The sequence below is a fragment of the Filicampus tigris genome, chromosome 7 (assembly GCF_054856515.1).
Source record: "Filicampus tigris isolate MCC_2025a chromosome 7, RoL_Ftig_1.0, whole genome shotgun sequence".
In the NCBI taxonomy this organism is placed as follows: domain Eukaryota; kingdom Metazoa; phylum Chordata; class Actinopteri; order Syngnathiformes; family Syngnathidae; genus Filicampus; species Filicampus tigris.
Window position 1 is genome coordinate 15,962,699 of NC_141223.1, and position 22,612 is coordinate 15,985,310.

Consider the following 22,612-nt stretch of genomic DNA (forward strand, 5'->3'; position numbering starts at 1 on the left):
ATATGTTTATTATTGTGGTGGTAGTCATCCTGTGGGCTGTTTCTAATATTTTGACTCTCATGTCACTAAATAATGCATTTAAAGTATTAGAAACAGCTCAATAACAAGAAATGTGTGATAGATGCCAGCATTCTCCTGAAAACTTAATACACACACTTTGGCTTTGTCTGTCCTTCAAACAAATACCGGAGAGGATTTTTGACATTTTATCAGTGGTGGTTGGAGAAAAATAGTCCCGAATGCCTTGAGTGCACTACTTGGGGTTGCCCCCCCTATTTGCCTTCCTTGCCTAAATCCAAAAAGAATGTGCTAGCTTTTGCTACTCTGCAGAATTTGTTAAGAGGACCGATCTACAAGTCACATCTGACCGAGGTGGCTTGGAGGATTAGGAATTAATATATTTTTTGGGTATGATGCCACTACTTTGATTTTGGATGATTGTGGCTTTCTCTAATGTACTCAATTATGACCTGACCGATTTGCCTGTAGCTGTTTGTATTAGCATTCTATTGTTGTTTTATTTCATTTATTATTTTTATTTTGTTTCATGTGGTTGTTATTTTTTATACAGGTTACTTGATGTGCCACACTACTGTAATGAGCATGTTGTAATTTTTTATTTTATAAGTAAAAGTAAGTTGTACACATTGCATTGTATATGTTTTTGATACAACTGTATTCACTTGTAAATTCAATAAACACCGTTTGAAAAAAAAAAGATTTCAAATCATTGTATTCTAATTTTATTTATGTTTTACAACATGTCCCAACTTCATTGGAATTGGGGTATATATGTTGAAGTGAGATAGTTTAACAGAAAGACAAGCTTTGGATGTGGGGGCACAAGCTTATTTTAGCCTGGGTTGGTAGAGATGTGCATATACAATAAGCATTTAAAGTGTCTTTTTTTCCAAATTAGATTATTTTTCATCCATCATTTTCAATATTAATGTGAGATGACTCTTACGTGATATTAAACTGTTTTGGAGGAGTGTTTGTACTATCTTTACAGTTGCAGCTATCAATACAGTATCGGCAGTTACTGTACATCACAAAAATGGAATATATTTCAAAAGTGAGCCCCCCAAATTAACATAGTTTCACATAGCAACATGAAATTTTGTAGACGTGTTTATCATGAGTAGAAACAGGCTCATTTATTAAAAATAATCAGAGGTTTTCTAAGCAGGCACGTAGAAGAATAAGCAGCCATGTTTCAATCATGGCCTGAACAATAAAAACTGTGCTTCGTGCATCTTTCTGTCAAGATAGTTACAATTTACATTTATAACATAAAGGCCTCACACATGCAGAATAAACACCGGAGCATATCCTGCGACTCTTCTGTCTCAGTTGTAAATGGTCATGTGGAGCCACTGAAACACAACACAATTACAAGTTTTAAAAGCTTTCAATGGCAAACGTTGAATACGTTTGGAGGAGTGACGTACTTGTCTGTAGTTTAATGAAATGCAGCCCATTCCCACCAGGTCATAAGCGTGAAATTTGTCTGTTTGAGAGGCAAAAAAAAGTGAGCGCAGGCGTTTAATTAGCACTTGATCTAGATAACGTGCAAGAGAATACAAAAAGTATTGGACAAAAGTATTGGGCCACCTACAGGAAGAAAACTTTTTCTATGGTGTCATCCAGCCGCGCAATTGTACCCCAAAAAAATCGATTAATTAATTGATTAAGAGCTGTGTCCCAATACTTGTGTCCGTATTGCGTCCCGTATAGTTCCAGCGTCCTTACGGATCATGCTCTCCAGTTTCATGACAAGGTAGAGGAAGCCAGGGTAGCTGATGGTCATGTCCGGCTCTGTGTACCTCAGGCCCACCAGCTGCATCACTAGGTCATCCACCACGATGCCTACGGTCAACACAATGTACAGAAAAGGCAGATTTGAGGGTTGTTTGCCAGCCGAAATAAGATATTACGCAACTTTCTGGACTAGTATGTCATCAGGGCGAATTCTTCATCACACACAAGACGTTTGATCAAGGTCTGACTTTGTGGAGTTGACATATTTGCCGCCCCCTTTGTATACTTGATTCAAATTTGTTAGCAATCAGACTGACTTAGACTAAATTTGACAAAAAATGTTGACTTAAGTCTTCCATTAGCCTTCAAGTCATACCTGCGGCCTTCAGAGCAGGGGCCACTTCCTTGTACTCCAGACGTTGGGTCTTGTCCTTGTCGTATACCAGAAAGATGTCCTAAGAGGAGGTTGAAGACTGTGTGAGACACGCAATCCTGCATAGTCTTTAAATCCAACGTTAACTTACTGTCCACATTCGGATCTTGTCCCAGAGTGCTTGGAACTCCGACCATGTTAGCTGAGCGATCCCTTGACTCTGGAGGGAACATTGGTGTCAAGAAAATTCTCAGACAAAATGACATTTGGCCCGGAAAATAACCAGGAAGCGCAGTGGAAGCTCGAGTTACAAACGAACCATTTTACGAACTTTTCAAGTTACGTACGAAGTTTTTGTAGGAATTATGCCTCTAGCAACGTACATGTTTCGTTATGCGAGCCGTCTCAGCATGGATGAGTGGATGGATCTGCGCTGTGCTTCTCACGCTATTTAACCATCATTGGCTCTGTTCGTAACTCAATGCAATAGTTGTGCTGTGTTTTTTTTATCCTTCAACAGACCCCACAATGATTTAAAGGTTACGGTTGGCTGTAAACATCCCAACACTTTACATAAAGCTCAATGTTTCCTCAGTGTTATACATACTGCAATTAATGGCATTGAATTCATTATATTAAAATCATATCTAAAAATCAAAATGACTCTCATTTCTTCACACTTTATTTCCTGCTTTTTACTTTGGTGTTTTGGGTATATTTTGCATTTTATTTTTATAAAACCATGACAGTAAATTCATGTTGTGGTCCTGAAATTTGTAACGCGTTACCAGACTGAGTAACTGTAATAATATATTCTTAAAAAAGGAGGGTAACTCGTTATTTCAATGGGAAAATTTATTACGATTAACGACCGTTTCGAGTTGCAAACGGGGTCACGGAAACAAGTAAACTGAGGTACCGCTGCATTTAAAAGAGCCAGGGGTTGGGATTGAGGTTTGGGGTTTAGGATTTAGGTTCGGGTTTTGCCATACACAATTAATTGAAAATCCCTGCTTCCATAATCAGAGCCCAAATTTTAATCTTAAAAATTGTTTTGAATGAGGTTTGGGGATTTCTTTAAGGTTTGGATTAGGAGCCTAAAACTGATTCAACTTGTGTGTTTGCGAATGTGTCCGTGTCTTTAAGGATACATCCATGAGGACCACCAAGCTCTTGCAGTGTTCCAAGGCCAAATTCTTCTCACTGCCTGCCAATACTGAACAACACAAAACAAAAAAAAATACACATTATCTTAAGCACAAAACACAGGTGAACACAAAATGCACAGATTATGCCAACACACACACACACACACACGCGCACACACAAAACCACTCATACAATGAGGCCATGGTTTGCACAGGTGGGCACGGCCGTCAATCATCATTGTCATGATTTCAGACTGGCAATAGCCAATCGGCATCAACGTACGCACTATATCACAAGCACTCACGCGAAACTCACCCCCAACAACAACAGATGCACGCGCACACACACAGCGTGGTGACTGGTGACATAAAAACAATATTGGACGATTTCATTGAGGTCTGTGGGATAGAAGATAGATAGGTATACAAGATAGATGGATAGATAGATATACAACACTGCTTGTTTTGTTTTTTCTAACTCGAGTCTCCATGTGCTGCGCCTGTGTGTCACATAGAAAGTATATTTTCGATGCCAACGACGCAGGCGGGCCGGCCTGAAATAATGATGGAAGGACGACTGACAGACTGACGTGGCCATCTCTGATGGTTTGTATATAATGAACACCAATGGAGTGGACATGCCAAACTGTGACCATAATGCAGTATAAACAATGCCACCAGATGGTGCTGTTTCCATGTGCTGCGTGTCACATAGAAAGTATATTTTCGATGTCAATGACGCAGGCGGGCCGGCCTGAAATAATGATGGAAGGACGACTGACAGACTGACGTGGCCATCTCTCATGGTTTGTATATAATGAACACCAATGGAGTGGACATGCCAAACTGTGACCATAATGCAGTATAAACAATGCCACCAGATGGTGCTGTTTCTCTTTAACACATCCCTTCAAATTTCCATTCCTATTTAATAAGGATTACAAGTTCAATTCAGAAAATCAAGCGTAAAATGTTTCAGAACCTTTATATTTTTGGGGGGGATAATTGCCTTCACCTGTGTCTTCTTCTTCCTTCCATTGGCCCCTGTCCATTATGTGTACTAATATTGGTATATATCGTAATATATACGACCAAGAATTATGCAGATCAGAGATTCTCAAATTTTGGTACGAATACGAGTGGTGATGAAAGAAAGACTAAGTATAATATACAAACTGTCCATAATGTTTCAGGGGCTTGAACTTTTTTAAAAGTCCAGTACAGTACAGTACATTTGGTAAGTTCAGTTGTGTTAAACAATGATGTTCAATAAAATTAAAAAAAAAAAATCTCGTCTGTTTTGAAACATTTCTTTAGGCACATTTTTAACTTTTACATGCAATGCATTTAAATTGAATCATTAGTTAAAGTATTATATATTTATAAAGTTTTCCCTATACTTAAGCACAATGCTATTGTTAAAATGTTCCATAATGATTTTGAAAGTACCTAATTATGTGGGTTCTGCGAAAAAGGCAAAGGCTGGAAAATGTGTAATTGCGGCTCTAATTTTGCAATATCTCTGCGTGAATGGCACTGACCTCCTCCCTGGATAGCCTCAGTCAGTAGGCTGTGAAGGTGATGCGGTTTGCAGAATCCTCTCTGGTGACATAAAATACACCAAATATTGATGAAATATGAACTTGTTTAAAGATTTCTCAGTGACGACTGCTTTCCGAACCTTGTTGCAGTGCTTCTTAAAAAGCTGCATCATGACTTTAAGCGAAGGGAGAGCTGCCTGATGTGGATAGTGAGGCTGTCAGGAGAAAGTAATAAAGGCAGAAAGAATTTTCACAATTGTATTCAAATTGTTCGTTAATGCCATCGTGGCTAAAGCTTTTCACAATACAAAGTGCATGAATTACCGCATTTATTGCAGTGAGGTCACGTGTTGCCGGGCGTTGAGCTGGGCTGTAAACACACAACAGACTTATTTTAGATTTAAATACGTATAATTAAGTATTGTTTGGTTGCATTATTCAGCTACATGAGATGGTCATCATGATGAACAATAAAGCTCAACGGGCTTGGGCTCTATCCGCCACAAATAGCAAGCTACACTGTAAAATCTTCAGATATAAAGAAAAAGGATTCACGTGGCGCCGTGGCCTTGCTCGGTGAGCACGCGCAGCAGGAAGGCTCCCTGTTGATTGGGCTCGGCGGTGGATGGTATGATGACGTAGCGACCTGGCGGGAGTTGGCCGCGGAGAACCACCTCTCGCCGCGATGAGTAGTAGCTGCTGCTCATTGCTGGCTGGAGCTTGCTCAGGTCTTCAGGTGACAGGTGGGTGCTCTCGTGAGGCGCCTGGTAGAACCAAAACCAGTATCAGACATCTTAATGGTATTTATTAACTGCCTGAACTGCAGCGTGAACCCTGGACTCTCAAATTAAAAGTCTTATGCTATAGCGACAGAGGTATCCAGGATATGAAAAGAAGAGGGCGTGTGTGTGTGCTGTGAATTAGCAACATTATTATGAAATACGCGGCACGGTGGTCGACTGGTTAGCACGTCCGCCTCACAGTTCAGAGGTCGTGGGTTCGATCCCGGCTCCGGCCTCCCTGTGTGGAGTTTGCATGTTCTCCCCGTGCCTGCGTGGGTTTTCTCCGGGAACTCCGGTTTCCTCCCACATTCCAAAAAAACATGCATGGTAAGTTGATTGGATACTCTAAATTGCCCCTAGGTGTGATTGTGAGTGCGGATGTTTGTCTCTGTGTGCCCTGCGATTGGCTGGCAACCAGTTCAGGGTGTCCCCCGCCTACTGCCCAAAGACAGCTGGGATAGGCTCCAGCACGCCCCGCGACCCTTGTGAGGAGAAGCGGTACAGATAATGGATGGATGGATTATGAAATACCTAAAATAGACACCACCTCAACAGGGGCTTGAACCCTGGACAATCAGATTAAAAGTCTGATGCGCTACCATGTGAGACCATTATCAAGGAATGGTGAACAGGGCCTTGAATTCTGGACCCATAGATTAAAAATGTGACACACTACCAACTAAGCTAGTCACATTGTGTAAGGTTCCAGCGAGTGAGTGAGATTGAGCGAGTGTGTGTGTGAAGGTAATGTGATTAAGAACATTTTAAAATCCACAACGCCTGAGCAGGAACTTGAACACTGGACCCTCAGATTAAGAGTCTGACACTTTACCAAATGAGCTACCCAGGCTCTAGTAAAAAGTAGCGAGGGAGTGAATGTGAATGTGGAGTAGACCATTATGAAGGGGGGGTGGGGGGGGTGAACAGGGCCTTGAACTCTGGACCCATCGATTATCGATACCGCTTATCCTCACAAGGGTCGCGGGGAACTCTGGACCCGTAGATTAAAAACCTGATGCTCGACCATCGGAGACATTCGAGGTCGAGAATGATGAACTGAGTGAGTGGATGTGAGAGTGAGCAAGGAGTGGGAGAAGAGTAATAATGATTATCACTAGTGTTGTCCCGATACCGATACTGGTATCGAGTTGTTTCCCGATCCCGCATTAAAACGCTGGTATCGGATCGGGTGTGACCTAACAACTAAAACACAGATGCCGGTTATCGATACTGGTATCATTATTTGAACGCAGCGCGCATATTTGAGAGCCGCATGCGGAAGGAAAATATGAGAAGCCTTATTCATAATTGGCGTTATTGGTCATCAGTCGACTTATGTCTAGTTTGGTGAAAAAGGTCGCTAGAAGGTCAGACATCGTCACATTGGAGGGAGTTGCATGGGCGAGCTTTGACGCTATCAAGAGCCTGCAAATACTTTGGGGTCATGTCGGCTGGATGCTTGTCTCGCATGTTGCTTTTGTTTGGGGTCTCCATCTGAGCAGGGACTTGAACCCTTGACCCTCAAATTAAGAGGTCTAGAATGATGAACTGAGTGAGCGATTGTGTGTGAGGAGTTGGGGAAGGGATGCTCATCACGAACAATTTAAAATGGTACATTGCCTGAACAGGGACTTGATCCCTGGACCCTCAGATTAAAAGTCTGATGCTCTACCGACTGAGCTACCCAGGCTTTAGCACATAGTGGAGAGTGAGTGAATGTAAATGTGGAGTAGACCATTAGCAAGTACGAAATGTGAACAGAATTTCAGAAAACAGAATTTAGATCAAAAGCCTGATACTCGGCCATCAGAGACATTTGGGGTCTAGAATGATGAACTGAGTGAGCGATTGTGTGTGAGGAGTTGGGGAAGGGATGCTCATCACGAACAATTTAAAATTGTACATCGCCTGAAAAGGGACTTGAAACCTGGACCCTCAGATTAAAAGTCTGATGCTCTACCGACTGAGCTACCCAGGCTCCAAAAAATGTTAGAGAGTGAGTGAATGTAAATGTGGAGTAGACCATTAGCAAGTACAAAAGATGTGAACAGGGCCTTGAACTCTGGTCCCATAGATTAAAAGCCTGATACTCGGCCATCAGAGACATTTGGGGTCTAGAATGATGAACTGAGTGAGCGATTGTGTGTGAGGAGTTGGGGAAGGGATGCTCATCACGAACAATTTAAAATCGTACATCGCCTGAACAGGGACTTGAACCCTGGACCCTCAGATTAAAAGTCTGATGCTCTAACGACTGAGCTACCCAGGCTCTAGCAAATGCTAGAGAGTGAGTGAATGTAAATGTGGAGTAGACCATTAGCAAGTACGAAAGGTGAACAGGGCCTTGAACTCTGGACCTATAGATTAAAAGCCTGATACTCGGCCATCAGAGACATTTGGGGTCTAGAATGATGAACTGAGTGAGTAATTGTGTGTGAGGAGCTGGGGAAGGGATGCTCATCACGAACAATTTAAAATGGTACATCGCCTGAACAGGGACTTGAACCCTGGACCCTCAGATTAAAAGTCTGATGCTCTACCGACTGAGCTACCCAGGCTTTAGCAAATAGTGGAGAGTGAGTGAATGTAAATGTGGAGTAGACCATTAGCAAGTATGAAATGTGAACAGGGCCTTGAACTCTGGACCTATAGATCAAAAGCCTGATACTCGGCCATCAGAGACATTTGGGGTCTAGAATGATGAACTGAGTGAGCGATTGTGTGTGAGGAGTTGGGGAAGGGATGCTCATCACGAACAATTTAAAATTGTACATCGCCTGAAAAGGGACTTGAAACCTGGACCCTCAGATTAAAAGGCTGATGCTCTACCGACTGAGCTACCCAGGCTCCAAAAAATGTTAGAGAGTGAGTGAATGTAAATGTGGAGTAGACCATTAGCAAGTACAAAAGATGTGAACAGGGCCTTGAACTCTGGTCCCATAGATTAAAAGCCTGATACTCGGCCATCAGAGACATTTGGGGTCTAGAATGATGAACTGAGTGAGCGATTGTGTGTGAGGAGTTGGGGAAGGGATGCTCATCACGAACAATTTAAAATCGTACATCACCTGAACAGGGACTTGAACCCTGGACCCTCAGATTAAAAGTCTGATGCTCTACCGACTGAGCTACCCAGGCTCCAACAAATATTAGAGAGTGAGTGAATGTAAATGTGGAGTAGACCATTAGCAGGTACGAAATGTGAACAGGGCCTTGAACTCTGGACCTATAGATCAAAAGCCTGATACTCGGCCATCAGAAACATTTGGGGTCTAGAATGATGAATTGAGTGAGCGATTGTGTGTGAGGAGTTGGGGAAGCGATGCTCATCACGAACAATTTAGAATTGTACATCGCCTGAACAGGGACTTGAACCCTGGACCCTCAGATTAAAAGCCGGATGCTCTACCGACTGAGCTACCCAGGCTCCAAAAAATGTTAGAGAGTGAGTGAATGTAAATGTGGAGTAGACCATTAGCAGGTACGAAATGTGAACAGGGCCTTGAACTCTGGACCTATAGATCAAAAGCCTGATACTCGGCCATCAGAGACATTTGGGGTCTAGAATGATGAACTGAGTGAACGATTGTGTGTGAGGAGTTGGGGAAGCGATGCTCATCACGAACAATTTAAAATCGTACATCGCCTGAACAGGGACTTGAACCCTGGACCCTCAGATTAAAAGTCTGATGCTCTACCGACTGAGCTACCCAGGCTCCAACAAATAATAGAGAGTGAGTGAATGTAAATGTGGAGTAGACCATTAGCAGGTACGAAATGTGAACAGGGCCTTGAACTCTGGACCTATAGATCAAAAGCCTGATACTCGGCCATCAGAGACATTTGGGGTCTAGAATGATGAACTGAGTGAACGATTGTGTGTGAGGAGTTGGGGAAGCGATGCTCATCACGAACAATTTAAAATGGTACATCACCTGAACAGGGACTTGAACCCTGGACCCTCAGATTAAAAGTCTGATGCTCTACCGACTGAGCTACCCAGGCTTTAGCAAATAGTGGAGAGTGAGTGAATGTAAATGTGGAGTAGACCATTAGCAGGTACGAAATGTGAACAGGGCCTTGAACTCTGGACCTATAGATCAAAAGCCTGATACTCGGCCATCAGAGACATTTGGGGTCTAGAATGATGAACTGAGTGAACGATTGTGTGTGAGGAGTTGGGGAAGCGATGCTCATCACGAACAATTTAAAATCGTACATCGCCTGAACAGGGACTTGAACCCTGGACCCTCAGATTAAAAGTCTGATGCTCTACCGACTGAGCTACCCAGGCTCCAACAAATAATAGAGAGTGAGTGAATGTAAATGTGGAGTAGACCATTAGCAGGTACGAAATGTGAACAGGGCCTTGAACTCTGGTCCCATAGATCAAAAGCCTGATACTCGGCCATCAGAGACATTTGGGGTCTAGAATGATGAACTGAGTGAACGATTGTGTGTGAGGAGTTGGGGAAGCGATGCTCATCACGAACAATTTAAAATCATACATCGCCTGAACAGGGACTTGAACCCTGGACCCTCAGATTAAAAGTCTGATGCTCTACCGACTGAGCTACCCAGGCTCCAACAAATAATAGAGAGTGAGTGAATGTAAATGTGGAGTAGACCATTAGCAGGTACGAAATGTGAACAGGGCCTTGAACTCTGGACCTATAGATCAAAAGCCTGATACTCGGCCATCAGAGACATTTGGGGTCTAGAATGATGAACTGAGTGAACGATTGTGTGTGAGGAGTTGGGGAAGCGATGCTCATCACGAACAATTTAAAATGGTACATCGCCTGAACAGGGACTTGAACCCTGGACCCTCAGATTAAAAGTCTGATGCTCTACCGACTGAGCTACCCAGGCTTTAGCAAATAGTGGAGAGTGAGTGAATGTAAATGTGGAGTAGACCATTAGCAGGTACGAAATGTGAACAGGGCCTTGAACTCTGGACCTATAGATCAAAAGCCTGATACTCGGCCATCAGAGACATTTGGGGTCTAGAATGATGAACTGAGTGAATGATTGTGTGTGAGGAGTTGGGGAAGGGATGCTCATCACGAACAATTTAAAATCGTACATTGCCCGAACAGGGACTTGAACCCTGGACCCTCAGATTAAAAGTCTGATGCTCTACCGACTGAGCTACCCAGCCTCCAGTAAACATTAGAGAGTGAGTGAATGTAAATGTGGAGTAGACCATTATCAGGAAATTGAACAGCGCCTTGAACTCTGGACCCACGGATTAAAAGCTTGATGCTCTACCATCAGAGACATTTGAGGTCTAGAATGATGAACTGGGTGAGTGAGCGATTGTGTGTGAGGAGTCGGAGAACAGTGATGATTATCGCAAACAATTAAAAAATGTACAAAGCCTGAACAGGGACTTGACCCGTGGACCCTCAGATTGAAACTCTGACGCTCTACCAACTGAGATACATTGGCTCCAGTAAGTGGGAGTGAGTTTGTGAATGTGAATGTGGAGTAGACCATAAGAACGAAGGACGAACAGTGCCTTGAAGTGTGGACCCATAGATTAAAAACATGATGCTCTACCAATTCAGCTAGTCACATTGTTGAAGGTTCCAGTGAGTGAGTGAGTGAAGGTAATGTGATCAAAGACATTTTGAAATCCACAACACCTGAGCAGGGACTTGAACCCTGGACCATCAGATTAAGAGTCTGATGCTCTACCAACTGAGCTACCCAGGCTCTAGGAAAAGGTAGCCAGGGAGTGAATGTGAACGTGGAGTAGACCATTATCAAGGGAATGATCTGAACAGGGCCATGAAATCTGGACCCATTGATTAAAAGTCCGATACTCGACCATCAGAGAAATTTGGGGTCTCGAATGACAAACTCAGTGAGTGGATGTGAGAGTGAGCGATTGTGTGTGAGGAGTTGGGGAAGGGATGCTCATCACGAACAATTTAAAATTGTACATCGCCTGAAAAGGGACTTGAAACCTGGACCCTCAGATTAAAAGGCTGATGCTCTACCGACTGAGCTACCCAGGCTCCAAAAAATGTTAGAGAGTGAGTGAATGTAAATGTGGAGTAGACCATTAGCAAGTAGGAAAGGTGAACAGGGCCTTGAACTCTGGACCCATAGATTAAAAGCCTGATACTCGGCCATCAGAGACATTTGGGGTCTAGAATGATGAACTGAGTGAGTAATTGTGTGTGAGGAGCTGGGGAAGGGATGCTCATCACGAACAATTTAAAATGGTACATCGCCTGAACAGGGACTTGAACCCTGGACCCTCAGATTAAAAGTCTGATGCTCTACCGACTGAGCTACCCAGGCTCCAACAAATACTAGAGAGTGAGTGAATGTAAATGTGGAGTAGACCATTAGCAAGTACGAAAGGTGAACAGGGCCTTGAACTCTGGACCCATAGATTAAAAGACTGATACTCGGCCATCAGAGACATTTGGGGTCTAGAATAATGAACTGAGTGAGTAATTGTGTGTGAGGAGTTGGGGAAGGGATGCTCATCACGAACAATTTAAAATGGTACATCGCCTGAACAGGGACTTGAACCCTGGACCCTCAGATTAAAAGTCTGATGCTCTACCGACTGAGCTACCCAGGCTCTAGGAAAAGGTAGCCAGGGAGTGAATGTGAACGTGGAGTAGACCATTATCAAGGGAATGATCTGAACAGGGCCATGAAATCTGGACCCATTGATTAAAAGTCCGATACTCGACCATCAGAGAAATTTGGGGTCTCGAATGACAAACTCAGTGAGTGGATGTGAGAGTGAGCGATTGTGTGTGAAGAGTAGGAGAGCAGCGATAATGGTTATCACAAACAATGTAAAAGAAACAACGCCTAAATGGGGACTTCAGATTAAAAGTCTGATGCGCTACCAACTAAGATACCCAGGATCTAGCAAGAGATAGCGAGTGAGTGAATGTGAATGTGGAGAAACCATTATCAAGGAAAAATCTAATGAGGTTCTTGAACTCTGGACCCATAGATTAAAAACCTGATGCTTTACCATCTGAGACATCCGGGGTCTAGAACGATGAACTGAGTGAGTGGATGTGAGAGTGAGAGTGAAAGATCTGAACGGCCTTGAACTCTGGACTAGGGATAGACCAATTATCGGCCAGGCCGATTATCGGGGCCGATATTTGGCATTTTGGCAATTATCGGCATTTGCCTTTTTTTTTATTTTAAGGCCGATAAATTAAAAACTGCTTTATTCGTGCTTGCTGCAGTGTGCTTCTCTCTCTCTGTTTCCTGCACAACTGACCCTGCCTTCCTAGGCAGATTGGCCCGCCCAAAGCACCATCTGATTGGTTCCTTGTGCAGTGCGTAACAGTCAATCAGCGTAAAACTGCGTGTTTGCTCTCGTTGCTTGCTCTCTCTCGATCTGTCTCCTGGACGAGCCAGGTACGTACACGACGGGAGTCGGCGAGTGAGTAGTTCAAGGTAATGCAATAGACGTCGCCGAAATTTTAGTAAACATCAGTCTACTATAACTCACTTGTAACATTACTATGAACCCTTGTCATATAAACACAAGGGGCAATTCTGCTCGCCATAGTGAGATGCCTTGCGGTTCAAACTAACCACTCCCCCAATGTCACAACAGTTCATTTGCTTTGTGAATGACATGGCTCCTGAGAGAAGTTGCTGATAATATAGGGAAATGGTGATAAAAGTAAGACGTGAGTGCGTGTTTGTGTGTAAGCCACGTAATGAAAAGCTAAATTCATCTTTATTCATAGAGTACTGTAAAACAACCACCGTGGTGTACATGGAGCAAAAATTGACGGCAAAGTACTGCATGTGAAAGTCCAGTCTTGGAAACATGCTTATTTTTCTGGCTAGTAGCTGCGTTGAGGAATCACTTTTATGTTTTTGAACTTTAAAACAAAGATGTGTGAAAAATAAACATTTCAGTTACAGTGGATTTTTTAAAAACTATTTACTGTAAGGAGAAGCAAATTTGACTTCTCATGTGAACGCAATGCATCCGGGATGTGACACGCATGCGCACAAAGCATGACCTTGAGTGACTGAGCTATCCAGGCTCTTGAATGATACCATGAGTGTGTGTATGTCAGAGTGCCGAGTGTGTGTATGTGTGTACTGCACTTTATACACTGCATGAAAAAGTGTCTCGTATATGGGCAAAAAAAAATGGAATTGAGCTGCAGTGTGAACATAACATAAGTCTGTGCGCTTGTTTGAATATATGTGCACATGTGTGAGTTGGTGTGTGTGTGCAATTGTTGTGTTCCTGTGCATTCACGTGTGGCGTGTGTGTGGTGATTCTGGTGTGTGTCTGTGTCTCTGTGAGTGTGTGCGTGCAGTGTGGGTAGGTTTTGTGAGTGCATACCGGGTATATGTGTAGAGCAATGGACAGGTCGATGCCTCTGCGTCGTTGGTATTTCTGCATGAGAGCCAAAATAATGGCGCAGCGCGTGGGAGGTTCGGGTGATCCATGTTCCACTTGGGAGAGGATCAAGCCAAACTGTGGATTTTGCCAAAACCAACCTGAAGCACAAGCACACACAACGGTAAGTAAGTATTTAAGATTGATCAAGCAAAAACCCACTGAAGCAGTCCCTCGACTCTGCATTTGGGGTAACGATCCACCAGGTGGTACTCGTGCGTCTGTAGTCTGTATAATATGTCAAGCACAGCCAATAAAAGTTACTTAGTTTTTAAATTTTTTTTATATTGTAGACTGCATATTTTTAATTATTTCAACCTACATAAAGACATACAATTAAAATCAAGAAATGACATTTAAGTTAGCCAATGCCAAACAAATTCTGCCTAGAAAAAATGGCCATAAATCAAGGCTCGAAATAAACGGTTTGGCATCGCAGGTTGAGGGGAAAAATGAGGATTTTATGCCTCACTAAAAAGCATCATTTTTACTGGCACTAAAAAACTTTGAGGAGGATGGGAGCAACCTGGCACACCAAAAAAAATACAAATGTCTTGAATTGCTTTACGGCCTAGTCACTTCCTCCTTTCGCTATAAGGACGGAAGTCGATTTGAACATCTATGCGCTATTACTGATGTTATGGCAGAAGCCCCAAAACAAACAAAAAAAGAAAAGTATTGTTTGGACAAAATTAGATTCATCACCTCATCGCTATTCATCTTTCAGTCCAACTTGCAGGCCATCGAGAGCTCAGGGTTTCACGAAAGTACGCGCTGGAAAATGTGATTGACTTTTGTCAAAACACTACCGCTCTTGTCCACATGGCGCCGCCATAATCAACAAAATAGGACACGACAGTGTTGCTTTAACAATCAATGTTCTCAAATTACATTACAGTAGATCGTTTTTTTTTCTTCTTTTAAATCAATTTAGCTTTGCTTCTAGACAAGAATATACAGCTGTAATACAATTTGTGGATTCAAGAAAAATTCTTGATCATCCTAAAAAGAAGTCTGACTGTTCATTCGTTATATTGTCATATTCTTACCCCCTTTGGGAGAGCCCCCGGCGGAGAGACGTGGTACCCAAGTCCCATGATGCATCGCGCACGACCACGGCTGCACACTGGCATTGTTCTGAAGGTCGGCCAGGTGACACACTTCCATTGTCTCGAAGTTCTGCCGGAAGTCAGACACCGACATCCTGTAGAGAACACGGAGTTATTTCTCTGTCACTTGTTTGCTCTCTTGCTTTCCATCACGTTCTCATGCCTCTATCCTTGCTCTCTTACTTTTATATTGCTTTCGCTTTCATGATTTCTTAATCGCTTTATTTTTGTTGAATAAATCAGGTATCATCATACACCTTGTGAAGTCATATCATGTGAAAACTTGTTCAGCTTGCCAATGGAGCTAATCAAAACGTTTTGGTCTGCCCTGGATATTGTCTTGAGATTCATAACTTGTGTTTTTCTGCCGTTTGTCCTGAGGCTCTGCTTTCCTTTCTTTCACTTTCTTTCTTCATTCTTGCCTATTAACATTATTTGCTTTCTCTTCATCCCTTCATTTCGCCTTACCGTCTTAAGTCACTCCTTATTTCATCTCTCTTTTGTATTTCTTTTAAATGTTATTTCTTTTCGATCCATGTATACTTCCTCTCCTTCCTTCTTCCCGTTCTGTCTTAGCTTCTTCCTCTTTGCTTCATCTTTCTCTTGTCTTACTTCTGGGATTGAGAACTTGATATCATACAATGACAGTTAAGGATTTATTGTAATAATAACCTTAATCTTTTTTTTTTTTTTTTTTTTTTTAAACTCACCAGAACTCTCCGTCCTCCCGCCGGATTCGGTGAAGCCGCTTTTGCTCCTCAGCGCTCACAGTGTTCCACTCGGGCCTGCAAAAGCAGTTCATGTAAAAAAAATTAAAACATAAAAAAAAAAAAATTTAAATTAAAAAATTGAAAAATAAATTAGAGTGACTTCTTCACGAATGCATGTTTTTAATTGGTTGTCAACTGTTTGTAATACACAACACTGTAATTACCGGTAGGCATTTTAAAAGTCAGTGAAATTATGCAAACCCATCTCGGTCACTCCACGGGCCCAGCCACTCTGTGTTGCCCCACGGGTTGAGGATACGCACCAGGTCCACGGGTCCATATGTGGTCTGCACCTGCGGGTTTAAATGTGAGGTAAACAGCAACAGCAGCTAACAACCGTATAAACTTTTCATTAAAATAAGAGGTTGCTTCATTGACTATTAAACGGTACGTACTGCTGTCGTTTGGGTTAGTATTAGCTTCAGCAATGCCATCTTAACAGTTCTGGCCCGTCTGATAGGGCCGTTTTGTCTTGATTTCTAACAAGTCAGCCCCTAGTTTAACTAACTGCCTAGCGGGATTGTACATTTGTACAGGACAGGTATGGCTGTCTGCCTAGAAACAAGCAAGTATATTGTGTTTAGTTGCTAACTTGTTAAAATGTAATTTCACTCATTAAGTTTGTAATTGTTAATTCCTATCGTTTCCTTGCCATGTAAAAATGCTTTGTGCCAAACCAACCTGTATTTGTTTAAAGAGGAAGTGATGAGTGAGCCCTACATATTTTGCCTTGCAATAAGTGGTAGTGAAGTTTTACGTCAGATTAAGAAAGGCAGAGTAGGTGTGGCTGGGATTTGCCTTTTTTTTTTCTTTTACTTGGCCTATGGGGCAGTTTTGATTGAGCTCCACAAATTCTGCCAAGCAACATGTGGCCAAATGTTAAGTTTGATAATGTTGGTCAAAGGGCGAAGTTGGCGTCGCTGGCATTTCCTTATTTATTTTCTATGGCCTGTGGGGCAGTTGGACTTGAGCCCTCCCAATTCTGTTTTAGCAACAAATGGCTGTCAGTCAAAGTTTGTCGGTAAAACAGCAAGTTCGAGTGGCTGATATTTTCGATTTCTCAATGGCTAATGTGGCATTTAGGGTTAACCTTTAGGAATTCTTCCAAGCAACTAGGGGCCAATGTGGACATTGTTATAGTTCATAAGATCATACAAATTCTGCCTAGCAACAAGTGGCCAATAGTGACTTAATGTCATATGATTTACATCTAGGAACAAGTGACCAATACATACGGGAGTGAAATTTTCTACATTTTAGAATACCTTACAAATTTAGCCTGGCAACATGTGGTCAGTGGTGGGTACTTTTATGTTTTAAAATTCGTACCAGGTAGTTAAAATGTCACTTTAGTTAAGTTAGTAAATTACTAGTAATTTATAAAGAAGATGCGTAATCACATCATCATATTAGGCAAAGTGTAAAACGGCCTGTTTCACTCATTTGTATTTCTGTTCAAAGTTTTTTTTCCTGCTTTGAACAGCAAATGATTACAAACTGTTAGACTTCCCAGACATTTAGAGATGATTAATATAAACAGACATGAAGGGACAAGCATCAATTTACCTTCTCCACAGCAGTCAGCGAGTAAGCGTGTCTGAACATGATTCCCAGATCATTTCTGTACTCGACAGGACCCTGCAGGGGAAACACAGCCATTCAAAGCATTCATTTGAAAAAAAAAAAAAAAGTCATGCGTCACGTCAGATTAGTTTTGCGTCTTTGGGTGGAGCTTTGGAGAAAAGGTGGCAGGATTAAAATTAAGATGTGTCTTGACAAGCCTTGGTGCCCCTCACCTGCGTGTTGGCGCAGTTGATGAGCGCTCCCTTGGCTAGCAGCTTAGCCAGGAAGGCCGGAAGCTCCCTGGGAAGCACGGCCACACTCAGGACCTCGGCCACGCCGCCCGTCATGTCAACCATGGCCTCGTGAGGGAAGCCCATGTCCAGGGCGCGGTAGCCTCCTTTCAGCCTGATCACATGCAGGACACAGCAACTGTCAACTAGCTATTATCTACGATGAAAATGAAAGTGGCCCTCACACATCCTTTTTCATGGTGAATTCCCTAGTGGGATTTTGTCAGATTGCAAGCCCTGGAATGAACACAAAATGGGTGTTTCAAACCAAGATGTCCGCCTTACTGTTCACTTCTGAAAATGGGTCCTTGAGACTTTTTCCAGCTTCTAGTTTAGGTAGACACGTCCACCCAATCTCATCGTGATCAGTGGTCCTGGTTTCTAGGCAACTGAGGGAGTTTTTTCTTGGTGAATGCTCAAAATGGTTATGTAACCCTGATGCTAAGGGATCCGAAAATTCTGCTCCAAAAGCCAATTTGACTTAGCAACATGAAATTTGGTATGTCTATCATGAGTAGACCCACAATAAAACTTCAAGAAGCCATGCCCAAAAATAAACAGGAAGTCTGTCATTTTGATTAAAAGATGATAATTTAGGGTCATTATGCACACTGCACCAGATGTCCTTTAAAGGGAGAGATTTTATCCAATTGCTATGAAATTTGAACCAAGTATACTAGGCAAATGGATGATGTTGAATTTTAAAGTATTTGGAGACAGCGAGACAGGGATCCTCACTTGGCATAGGCCTTCTCAAGCAGCGAGCTCCAGAACTCTCGTTTTTCAGGTGAGCTGAGGTACATCAGACTGTTGCCATACGTCGGTAGCAGGTCGTCGATTCGGACCTCCTCCCATTTACCGTACTGCCAGAACTACAGAGAGTGAGGGGGGACATATAAAAACATGTCATTTTATGAGGTTTAACCTTTTTTTTCAAGAAAAAAGGTTGTATTCTTACAAGAATAAATGACTTTTTTTCTAGATGAAAAAGTCCGATTTTTTTAAAGAAATAAAAATAAAATAAAGACAGAATAAAGTCAGAATTTTATGATTGATTGATGAATATGATTTTTTTATTTTTTTTTAAGAAAAACGACCTACGTTTACAAGAAGGGATTTATTTTTTTAGGGGAAAAAAAATATCAAAATTTTCAAGAGAAATCGATTGTAATCTCACAGAATAAAGTTGCTGTTTTTGAGAATCGTATTTTCAAGGTAAAGTTGATTTTTACAATCATAATCTTATGAGAATAAAGTTATATTTTTCAGATTTTTTTTTATGAAGCAATATATTTTATTTAAAAAAAATCTAATCCTAAAGAAATTCAAAAAACAAATTTACAAGACTTAAAATAGTGTCATGTTCAAGATTTAAACTTTATTTCATGGAATTACTTTTGGTCCTTTATGGTTTCAAGCAGTGTACATTGAAACAGGTTACACTTGTGCTTAATGATCTCTCCCCCGGGCAACAGAATGTTGCCAATGACACCTTATAAGGTTCATGTGAACTTCAGCCAATCAAATGAACCCAAAGTTAATACCAATAACAACACAGAGATGTTTACCCTGAAGACAAAGCTGCCGTTGTATCCGTCTTGGAAGGTTTGCCCGGGAGGAACCACCTTGCGTAGTAGAGGTTGGTGCACGGCCAGAGATGCGATGGCGGAAAGCAACCAGCAGTCACCTGAGGAAGCGGGAAAAGTTGAAGAGGAATAGCAGGAAGTTTCAACTCACAGGTATGCAGTTAAAAATACTGCAGACTTGGCTCAACAGGCACTTTCGAAACATTTTGAAAATTCAGCCCCCGAAGCCAGTTACAGTAAGCAACATGAATTTAGGTATGTCTATTATGAGAACGACCACTCAAAAAAGCCATTTTGGTTTGAAAGAGACATTCGGATTATTTTGGCCATTCCCAGGGTTCCTCAAGAATGTTTGGTCGGACAAGTAGACACACAAAAAAGGCTAAAGAAGCACAGGAAGTCTGCCACTTTGTTTTGGAGTGACCATTTTATGGTCATTAATTTGTTCATAAATGTTTGGCAAATTCACCCCTCAAAGACAATTTAACTTCGCAACATGCACAGTATTTTGTTTGCAGGCACAACAGTACAACGAGCAAGCGGGAGCTAAAGCCCCGGCAGAAATCTAATATCCTCCAGGATTTTATTTTACATATTAAAATGTTTTATCTAATTTCATGTTTTAGAACATTAAGGTGTTCACAAGAAGTTATCTGTTAAAATAGAGTTCCCGCTTCCGTTTTTTTGCTGCACCTGTACCTTGTGTGTTTGAGAGGGGAAGGTGAAGGGCCAAGGGAGTCTTTCATTTACTTGGGTGTTGGTTAAAGATTTTGCCAATGTCCTTTGGTCACTTGTATTTTGCTTTTTTGTTGAATATTCTTTGGCCAAATTCAATTAAAACTATTTTTATATTGAACATTCTCATGCTGTGTATCATGCTTTTACTGAAAAAAACGAGGGCCGCTTCATAACTTAAGTGAAGTGATGAAAATCAATTCTTTTGGCGCCGTGCCTGTTTCGAAGGATTGTGTATCATAAGTATAGAACCACAAAAACGTCCCAAGAAGCCATGCATGAAAACATACAGGAAGTCTGCCATTTTGGTATGGAATGACTATTTTCTGGTTATTAACCATTTTCAGATTTTTTTGGGAAGATGCAGCCCCCAAAGCTAGTTTAATTTCATAACATGCACAGTCATGAGTAGTGGAATTACTACTTTTTGGTTATTAACCATTTCCTGATTTTTTTGGAAGATGCAGCCCCCAAAGCTAGTTTAATTTAACAACATACGGTATATCATGAGTAGACCCACAAAAAACTCTCAAGAAGCGATGTCTGAAAAGCCCCAGGAGTTCTGCCATTTTGGGTTGAAGCAGCCATTTTGGCCATTTCCACGTGTCATTAAAAGACAAACTTGTCCAAGACTTACAGATTTTGTCCATTTGCAACCAAATTTGGACCATATATACACTAGATGGATTGGCAACCCTATATTGATTTAGTCTGCTTGTCCACTCACTTAACTTTCCTTGACGGACGTCCAGGCGTGATGCTCCATCAACGGTGAACTGAGGGGACGAGCACAGCTCCTAGCAAAGAGGGAAAATGTGTCTTTAAAAAAATAAAAAAATAAAACATCTGCTGCTATAAGGCTTGCAGCTAGGTCCCACCTGTCCCAGTCGTGTGTGCTGTGTTCTTGCTATACAAGTCTTTCTGGTAGTATAGGGTACTATACAATAAACTACTTAAAGCGGCAGTCAACCCAAAATTCTTTTTTTCAAGAATATGTTCCCGGCAGGCCCACTAGTTGAAACACGGCATTTTGATTAATTTTGCGTTGGAATATAATTTAAACAGCAAAATGCACTGTTTTTAGCCATCTCCGGGGGCGGCCATTTTGTCTTCTGTCGACTGAAAATGACATCACAACTGCTCACGACGACCAATCACGGCTGACCTGTTTTCTGACTCTGAGCCGTGATTGGTCATTGTGAGCAGTTGTGATGTCATTTTCAGTCGACAGAAGAGAAAATGGCTACCCCCAGAGATGGCTAAAAACGAGTGGATTAACACTTATTCCACAAACGCAATATTTATCAGAATGATGTTTCAACTAGTGGGCTTGTATAGAATATGTTCTTGAAAAAAATATGTTTGGGTTGACTTCCACTTTAAAGTTATTGAATTGCTCCCTTAATTGCCCCACAGGGAAGGACAATGTTTTCAGAATCTTAGACATTCACACATCACATGTAACAATTACGTAATATTTTTTAGACGAAAGGGGTCATTTTGTCAGTAGAAGTGAAATAATGATATTTGAGGATGGTTCTTTTTTAAAATCTTGAACACGACACTATTCTAAGTCTTGTAAAATTGTTTTTTTTTTTTACTCATCTACTGTTTCATAGTTAACCTAGCTGGCATCTGTTTTACCAGCACACACAGCCTATATATTTGACACTGTATCGTATCGTTGTTAAATCTACCCAAATATTGCTGGAAAGCCATTGCTCAATCTTTTTTCTTTTTGAGAAATGTTGTGACCGTATTTCTCACATCTTGTTCATCTCTTGGCGGCTGAGCCCCTCTTTTCCATAAAACCCAGGGAATCCCCCGATTCAGAATTGATAACTGGACAGTTTTTTTTTTACTTTTAAATAAAAGCAACTGTTATTATAATAAATACTTATTCGGATTATTCTGATTGTATTCTAACTCTTATTCGAGTTAGTCGTAGAAGCGTGACAGTCCACGCATGTGCAGGTTGTAAAAGACATTATAATACGACTCGAGTGTGGTGGTTGACCTTAGGCCGCTTCCACTTGACGCCGGCCTTCATCTCGAGCTCTCCGAGGGGGAAATGGTAGTCGACGAAGAGCCCGTCGCGGCCTTTCGCCATCCTCTCTCCGTTGACGGCGGCGTCGCTGCCGGGCTCGCCCGGCTCGTCCGCCGCCATCAGTTCGGCGAGCCAGCGGCGCGACTGCGAGCCCAGCAGCTCGTCGGAGCACGCCGAGCTGGCGTCTGCGTCGTCGTCGTCCGGCAGCGGCGGCGGTAAGGAGCCATCCGACTCGGAGGACAAACTCGGCGTCTTCTCCATCTCCAGGTTACGGCACAGCGGGCGAGAGGAGACTCGAGTTGTCCAGATCAACTTGGGACTTGTTTAGGGTGTCGTGCAGATAACAACAACACGCCCTCATGCAGGTACTGCTCACCTGCGCGTGGGTGGATGACGTCACGGACTACCTTGCGGGCGCTTTGAAATGTGAACTCTTTCTAGTTTGCTTTCGCAACCCCAAATTAAAAATGGATATATATCATACAAGCCAT

General features: G+C 42.1%; 1 protein-coding gene and 18 non-coding genes across 19 annotated transcripts; all 19 read right to left on the minus strand.

The window, feature by feature from the left end:
• Nucleotides 1-1,131: 1,131 nt before the first annotated feature.
• On the minus strand, nucleotides 1,132-22,486 carry LOC147144895 (calpain-9). The gene is made up of 20 exons (XM_086036140.1): nucleotides 22,092-22,486; nucleotides 20,802-20,871; nucleotides 19,322-19,440; nucleotides 18,492-18,625; nucleotides 17,697-17,868; nucleotides 17,467-17,538; nucleotides 16,102-16,193; nucleotides 15,841-15,915; nucleotides 15,071-15,225; nucleotides 13,965-14,122; nucleotides 5,379-5,587; nucleotides 5,148-5,193; nucleotides 4,964-5,038; nucleotides 4,824-4,884; nucleotides 3,286-3,350; nucleotides 2,286-2,354; nucleotides 2,138-2,216; nucleotides 1,753-1,869; nucleotides 1,452-1,510; nucleotides 1,132-1,376 (listed from the first exon to the last, which is right to left on the minus strand). The coding sequence occupies exons 1-20, from the start codon at nucleotides 22,380-22,382 to the stop codon at nucleotides 1,350-1,352; spliced, it is 2,145 nt and encodes a 714-aa protein (XP_085892266.1). The 5' UTR covers nucleotides 22,383-22,486; the 3' UTR covers nucleotides 1,132-1,349.
• Nucleotides 6,383-6,455, minus strand: trnak-cuu (transfer RNA lysine (anticodon CUU)). The gene has a single exon. It is a non-coding gene; the product is annotated as a tRNA-Lys (tRNA).
• trnak-uuu (transfer RNA lysine (anticodon UUU)) lies at nucleotides 7,223-7,295 on the minus strand. The gene has a single exon. It is a non-coding gene; the product is annotated as a tRNA-Lys (tRNA).
• Nucleotides 7,511-7,583, minus strand: trnak-uuu (transfer RNA lysine (anticodon UUU)). The gene has a single exon. It is a non-coding gene; the product is annotated as a tRNA-Lys (tRNA).
• Nucleotides 7,802-7,874, minus strand: trnak-uuu (transfer RNA lysine (anticodon UUU)). Its single transcript has one exon. It is a non-coding gene; the product is annotated as a tRNA-Lys (tRNA).
• trnak-uuu (transfer RNA lysine (anticodon UUU)) lies at nucleotides 8,091-8,163 on the minus strand. Its single transcript has one exon. It is a non-coding gene; the product is annotated as a tRNA-Lys (tRNA).
• trnak-uuu (transfer RNA lysine (anticodon UUU)) lies at nucleotides 8,380-8,452 on the minus strand. The gene has a single exon. It is a non-coding gene; the product is annotated as a tRNA-Lys (tRNA).
• trnak-uuu (transfer RNA lysine (anticodon UUU)) lies at nucleotides 8,671-8,743 on the minus strand. Its single transcript has one exon. It is a non-coding gene; the product is annotated as a tRNA-Lys (tRNA).
• trnak-uuu (transfer RNA lysine (anticodon UUU)) lies at nucleotides 8,960-9,032 on the minus strand. The gene has a single exon. It is a non-coding gene; the product is annotated as a tRNA-Lys (tRNA).
• Nucleotides 9,249-9,321, minus strand: trnak-uuu (transfer RNA lysine (anticodon UUU)). Its single transcript has one exon. It is a non-coding gene; the product is annotated as a tRNA-Lys (tRNA).
• On the minus strand, nucleotides 9,538-9,610 carry trnak-uuu (transfer RNA lysine (anticodon UUU)). Its single transcript has one exon. It is a non-coding gene; the product is annotated as a tRNA-Lys (tRNA).
• On the minus strand, nucleotides 9,827-9,899 carry trnak-uuu (transfer RNA lysine (anticodon UUU)). Its single transcript has one exon. It is a non-coding gene; the product is annotated as a tRNA-Lys (tRNA).
• On the minus strand, nucleotides 10,116-10,188 carry trnak-uuu (transfer RNA lysine (anticodon UUU)). The gene has a single exon. It is a non-coding gene; the product is annotated as a tRNA-Lys (tRNA).
• trnak-uuu (transfer RNA lysine (anticodon UUU)) lies at nucleotides 10,405-10,477 on the minus strand. Its single transcript has one exon. It is a non-coding gene; the product is annotated as a tRNA-Lys (tRNA).
• On the minus strand, nucleotides 10,694-10,766 carry trnak-uuu (transfer RNA lysine (anticodon UUU)). Its single transcript has one exon. It is a non-coding gene; the product is annotated as a tRNA-Lys (tRNA).
• Nucleotides 11,251-11,323, minus strand: trnak-cuu (transfer RNA lysine (anticodon CUU)). Its single transcript has one exon. It is a non-coding gene; the product is annotated as a tRNA-Lys (tRNA).
• Nucleotides 11,556-11,628, minus strand: trnak-uuu (transfer RNA lysine (anticodon UUU)). The gene has a single exon. It is a non-coding gene; the product is annotated as a tRNA-Lys (tRNA).
• On the minus strand, nucleotides 11,845-11,917 carry trnak-uuu (transfer RNA lysine (anticodon UUU)). The gene has a single exon. It is a non-coding gene; the product is annotated as a tRNA-Lys (tRNA).
• On the minus strand, nucleotides 12,134-12,206 carry trnak-uuu (transfer RNA lysine (anticodon UUU)). The gene has a single exon. It is a non-coding gene; the product is annotated as a tRNA-Lys (tRNA).
• Nucleotides 22,487-22,612: the final 126 nt, after the last annotated feature.

Bases quoted from the DNA above. Each gene is read 5' to 3' on its own strand.
- LOC147144895 (XM_086036140.1), bottom strand. From the start codon at position 22,382: ATGGAGAAGACGCCGAGTTTGTCCTCCGAGTCGGATGGCTCCTTACCG. The intron at 5,588-13,964 runs GTATGCACTCAC...TGGTTCTACCAG, and splicing joins TTGCTCTACACATATACCCG to GCGCCTCACGAGAGCACCCA. The intron at 5,039-5,147 runs GTAATTCATGCA...TTCTCCTGACAG, and splicing joins ACCTCACTGCAATAAATGCG to CCTCACTATCCACATCAGGC.